Source organism: Larimichthys crocea, chromosome XVIII, assembly GCF_000972845.2.
Source record: "Larimichthys crocea isolate SSNF chromosome XVIII, L_crocea_2.0, whole genome shotgun sequence".
Lineage (NCBI taxonomy): Eukaryota > Metazoa > Chordata > Actinopteri > Sciaenidae > Larimichthys > Larimichthys crocea.
Window position 1 is genome coordinate 16,272,087 of NC_040028.1, and position 6,331 is coordinate 16,278,417.

A 6,331-nucleotide genomic window follows, 5' to 3' on the forward strand; every position below is an offset into this window, starting at 1 on the left:
ACGAGTCGGTAGTTTGCTGTATTTGATTAGTGGAATCTCCTGTCATGAGATAAATTTAGATGTTAAAAAAACAAATTCAACCATATCCATGAAAGACATGAATTGAATGGGTGGTTAATTTTCCACACTATATGAGAGCTTTGGAACTGTTTTTGTGTCTTAAACTTTGCTCATGTTTGACAGATTTCTTATCTTTGCGGCTACAATTCACAGCAAGAAAAAAAAAGTATGATGCTTTCTATGCTGTTCAGTGTCATGCGTCTCTTGCTAAAAAAAATAAGCAAGAAAGATCATTTGTATCTTCAGGCCAATGCTTTCTCTTCAGATAATGAACCACATTGTTCTCCAGGGTGTTTAGTTATCAGGGAGGCTCTTGGCAACCAGATACTTTTGGGTTGATAATTGTCACAGGACTAAACACCAAGAACCTAACTAGATATTTGTCGAAAAAAAACGACTTGCTGTCTTCCCCAGATTTGAGCTCAGTGGACTGGCGCCAAGTTATCCTCCCACATCCTTCACACACAGGCCAACGCACTGTTAAACCGTTCACCGCAAAGACAGGAGGAGAATCTCTCTGAAAAACATGTGGCCCCTCTGCGAGGTGAAGGTCACTGTAAAAATCAAATCAGACATCAGTTATATAACCAATGAATGACATCTTCACATGGCAGCTCCACACACACACAATCGGCTCTGAGACATCCTGTTTATTTTGGGCTCGGACGGCTCCGTGAACACAGCAAATCCTTTTTTTTTTGTTTTTGTTTTTAAAGCCTTTCCACATGAAACACAGCAAATCACAGCACAGCAGTATCATATCCGTTTTGTGTGACACAACAAAAGGCGACTTTTTACAGCAACTAACAAGTCTCTAAATTAATCTCCTCATGCACACACAACAACAGGCTCTACTATGTCTCCTGAAAGGCCCGTGGTAGAATCTTTGAATATAAAATGGGTGCTTTAGCCAGTGGACAATGCACAAAGGTCGATTGCCATGCAGAGTAATATCCTCTATGAGACAGTGAAAGAGGGTCTGTGGGGAATTAGTTCACAGGGTATCCGCTCTGAAACTTGCGATTCAGTGAACTTCTCTCTCTACATTAAGAGCCACTGAAGTCGCACAAAGGAGCAGCTCCAAATTAGGAGGACAAAGACGCCTCTGTGAGGAGCTTCAGAGCGAATTAATGAGCATTGATACACATTCGCACACAGTGTTCTTCCCTGGCCTCAGCTGCACCACGGCAAACAACACGAGCCAATAAATGCTGCCCAGAGACCATCGCAAAAAAACTCAAGCAACCCACTCAGAATGGTAGAATTGAAACTACTGCATCCCATTCTGTGTGTGTGTTACTGTCAATGATTATATATATATCCTGTGCAGGGTGAGAACAGTTGGGAATGTTTTCTATCTACTATCCCATCTGCTTTACAACTTATCGCTCTTTAAGCCTTAAAAGTTGGCAAAAAGTTACTGAACATCCACGAGCATGAGTGCCTCACTCTTCCCATGCATCTCCCTGAGGTTAGGAGCACAGATGGCCGACACTTGGGATTGATTTAAAGATGGGAAAGTCTCAGCTCAGCCCCTGAGATAGCAATTACAAGCTCTGGAATAACACACAAACAGAATGAAGGCTTCAGCTGTGGAGCATCTGACTAATACAATATGTTGCCTGTTAAGTTTTGTTTTTTTTCCCCCAGTAACTTTCTGTCATTCTTTACCAGAAAAAAAATACTGTGCAAGTTTGGATAGGAAATACCAGCACCAACCCTTCACCAGTACAATTAAAGACTGATAATGAAAGATGAGTTAAAAACAGAAAAAGTTTTGATCTAGTTGAAAGCAGGAGTTTTAAAAAGAGAGACAGCGAGTTGATCTGGACTTAACACCTCACACAGAGAGTTGACTGCAGGAATCCTGATAGACTTAATCTCTCTAATCGCTTTCCACAAGTTGCTGCTCTTAATACCGACTCTCGTGAAACCGGGTCAGGTAAACAGCCTCAGCTTCTGCAGCACTAGTAGTGGTGCAAGTTGAAATGCAGTTTTAAAAAACAAATCGGCGCGCCCCGAAAGTTGGAGCGACAATAACAATAAAAAAAGTATGAAATCATGCTGTCATGACGATATTTATATCCGTCCTGCAGCCACACTGGAGCATGCATTGCAAAAAATAAAAAATAAAAGAGATGAACTTACCCATTTTTGTGTGTTTTTTTGTTTCCAAAGCGTCCGAAGTGAAGCGATCAGCTGAAAGTTGAGCCCCGGCTACACTGATGTTGCGTCCTGGGATGCGCACTGGCCGCCTGGCTGCTCAAACACTCAACGCTGCGTCCCCTTTGGAGACAGCCTGCGTGACGTCACAACAGAGGGGATTACTCCCTCCTCCCTCCTCCCTCCTCCCTCCTCCTCAAACTTCCTCACCCCTTCATTAGTCACTCAGCTCATCATGAGCCACTTCTTCTATCTTGAAGAATTCCTGTAATCGTGCGCGCAAAGTCCCTTCAGCAAACACGAGGCATACAGAGTGATTTGCAAAATTATCAGAAAGTTGATCAAATGAACTGATTCCAATCAAAGGTGCAACTCAAGCAGCTTTTCCTCGCTGCTATTGTTCGCCACAAAGTCAATGCAGGGGACAAAGTCAGCAGGCAGGTTTTTTTAGTTTTTTTTTATCACAGGGCAGAGGTCACCATTCAAGTCCAACAAGGCATTTGTTTATCAAAAAATAGATAACTGACCAGTGAGCTCCTCAACTCCTTAAATACTCATCAATCAAGATTCCACAGAGCCAGAACATGTCATATTGTTCTTGTTTTAAAGGTCCAGTCTGTAAGATTTGGGGGTATTCCTTTGCAGGAATTAAATACAATACTCATTAGTATGTTTCATGTGTATGATAATCTGAATATATGAATCATTGTTTTTTTTGTTGTCTTAAAATTAGCCTGCAGCGAGAGCGGGTCCTCTTACATGGAGTCTGCCATTTTTCTACAGTAGCTCAGAACAGACAAACTACAACTGATTTAGATATTGCCTTTTGCTTTTTGATGTGAATTTTGCAGCCAGAGTTTTTTCCCACAAGTTTGGAAGGAGATGGTGAGACATGGTATTCATTTAGTTGCAATCTGCAACTTCACCGCTAGGTGTCACTAAATCCTACACACTGGACCTTTAAATAAGAATCTAGTGTAACATCAGTATATACAAACATAAACTCAGATGTCTATTTTGAATTCCTGGAGATACAGTTGCATTTATTTTGCTGTGCAACAGTTTTATATCATGTTTTTATTAGGCAGATGGTTAGAAGAGTTTTTAAGAATTCTGGATATACCTTCAGGACAGCGGTAATTGTTAAATGACCTTCTGGGTTTTTCAAAGATCAATGAGGATTTTATTTTTCAAGTCACAGATGCCTTTGCTTTGTGACTGCAATATAAATGAGAACCAAAAAAAAGGTCATAATAATTCCCTTGTCCTTTGAATGCTTGAAATGAGTCAAAAAGGACTTTTAGGGGACCCAAAGCAATCTAAACACTTGTAAATGTACATCGAACCCCTTTTTTTGGATACCTACGTATGCATGGGTGCATAAGTTGTCTGGTTTTAAAAGATATCTCTCTCGTTTGACATTACTTCTGTGAACTGCGGAATAAATCGCAGTCTTTCACAGAGATGAGGCCTTCACAGAAACAATGCCAATCACCATCAATCCAGTGTGCTGGTATCCGGTATCCAAGGAGCTCTGAGCACCCCCTAATCCAATCCAGCCTATTCACTGGTGGCCAAGTGGCAAGTCTCAATGGGTTGTTTCATGGCCAAACAGGGCATCTGCCCAACATGGCAAACACAAAAGCCTCGGAAAGGCAAATATTGAACTGGTCAACTTCAACATTACAAAGAAAATATCATCCTCTTTTCCTAAATCTATATTTTATTGTGTACATTGATTTATTCTTTTTTTTGTTTTGTTTGAGATACCGTGTGTGTCAGCACGTCAGCTTTTCTTTTTCACATTTGTGTTTCTTCGCTCTGTAAATCTGCTTGTGTGCATGCCAACAACAACAATACAGATCTGCAATTCCTGCAAATACATTTCCCTAAACATAATATGACCTAAATCTGAGTGAGCCGTCAACTGTGATAAAGAAGTATATTCTAATCTGTATTTATCAAAGCGTGTTTTATCATTCAGTTTCAGTACTGTAACCATCCTTAGGTGTCGTAAATCACATACAGCAAGCATGCATACTCAGGTTTGCCTTCTGACTTTCTCTCTCTCCGTGTACATGAGCTGCACGTCAGTGTGAATAGAGGATCTGCATGGGAACATTCCAGCACTGTGCTGGCTGTTACAGCAGGCACGGCAGCTGGCAGACAGCAGGCATGCAACTGTTATTAGGGTGGACTATGGCAAAACAAAACACATCAGACAAAGCCTTTTTATCTGACATTAGACAGCACATATGGCCGTGTCACTTATAGAGGAATACACCCGGGACATGGTAATTTGCTTAATTGGTGGATGATGTATTCTGCAGAGAGCCTTAAATGTTTATTAGTTTGTTCATTAGTTTTTAAAATAACCTTTTTTTTAATTATTAAGGCTGTGGTTGTAAGTTAAAAAGCTTTATCACCCAAATCCCTTTATTATTGCCATCTAGTATATTAGTAATTAAATAAAACACTGTAAATGTCCATTTTAATTTTATCCTAGATATATTTTGTGAGTAAAAATGGGCATTTAGCAGATTTTGCTGTCCAGCACTGATTCAGACCCTGGACAAAGCTGTTTGGGGCTGTCAGCCTACTGATTTAATGAGCGTTTCATTGGTGCAAATGAATATCTTCAAGTCCCATCATGGGCAAAGTGTCGGATCTGTCTGTTTTTATTTCCTACTGCAGAGGTAAAAAATTAACTTATAGCTGAAGATTAAGCATTTCTCGAAGCAATTTCTTCTCTAATTCTAGTTCTAGTTATGTTTCTTATTAACAATAAGCACAGTGAAACAGGGATGATGGCAGGCAGTAGAGGCAAATTGAGGTAATCCTGCAGCGCCTAATTGCAAATAAAGAAAAGCTGTTGAAGCCGTACCAAACACAACAGCCACCATGGTTACAAACCACTGAGAAAATGGCAGACACTGTGAATGGGCTCAAAATGAGGGGCAGCTCGAAGCGAAGTTGGCATCAGATCGAATGCTACATGACGTGGTTGGACAACTCTGTCCTGCAAAGTGTACCTCAATGGAACAGCTCATAATGTGGCATAGCAGAACTCGAATGACACTACTGAAGGATTATGCTTATATTAGTGATGAAATAAGTTTAGGAATAATACAAAAATAAGTATTTTTTGCCGAAGATGTGGAATCCAGTATTGCGTGTGCGCTACAGATAATTTAATTGATTGCTTCAGTTTTTCCAAATACCTTCTTTTAGGGTAAACAGATGTTGAGAAATGTTGCAGCAAACATCCAGCCACTGCACACGTTTGGTGAATGCAGACAACCTCCCTCAGCTCAAATGTTTTGTGGCTTTATCTGTGGGCGCTCATTACACATATGGACACATGGGACCGTTTTCCCAGAAAAGCCACAATTCAGCAAACACAGATATAGTTTTCTTGTATATGCAGTATATCTTTCTTGTGTGTGTGCGTGTTTATTCTTTGTCTCAGAGACGTTGTGTCATTTTATTGCTTGTCTTTATGACATGTCTCCAACGTTGCTTTTTAAGATAAGTTGAAGGATTAAGTTGCCAAATCATAAAACCTTAAAAACCTTGAACAAATGAATAAAATTGTTTATGTGAATATACGCAAATTGGGAAAATTAGGGAGAATGTGAATAACTACAATTGTATTTATGTGCAAAATCAAATCCCTTTGAAAACAGAGAATATTTCTGACCTTGTAGTGAAGTGAACAACAAGTGAGGTTTACTGTGGAATTAACATCTGGTTTAGTATTTGAGAAGAAGTGGAAAATAATGGTTCATTGCCATCTCAGGGAAAAATATTGTTTACCACAAAAGGCCATCAAAAGAGCGTCGCCTATTCAACTTGCCTATAAAACTAAATCCTGTATACAAGTTGAAAACATATGCCACTCAGGGACAAAATGTTTTTCATCCAGTGTTGTTCTGCACTGGCTTGACAGGTATTTCTTGCTCTGTCCATTTTTATTGGATCACACGATTGACCTCTGATTTATCGAGATCTCAAATGGGTTTGACCAAAAAACTGTCGTTCCTTTGGAAGGGTGTCACCCTTTGCTGGAGGTTCTGCAAACTCAATGCATCACAAGCGCTTATGAGTC

The 6,331-nt window shown here is 40.0% G+C and overlaps 1 protein-coding gene across 1 annotated transcript in view; it reads right to left on the bottom strand.

Annotated features, from left to right (window-relative positions):
* gpm6bb (glycoprotein M6Bb) overlaps positions 1-2,360 on the bottom strand; it is a 29,449-nt gene extending 27,089 nt beyond the window's left edge. The window contains exon 1 of the mRNA XM_027290837.1: positions 2,209-2,360. Coding sequence (XP_027146638.1) covers positions 2,209-2,212 — 4 coding nt within the window. The 5' untranslated portion in view covers positions 2,213-2,360. The remainder of the gene's footprint in view (positions 1-2,208) is intronic.
* Positions 2,361-6,331: the final 3,971 nt, after the last annotated feature.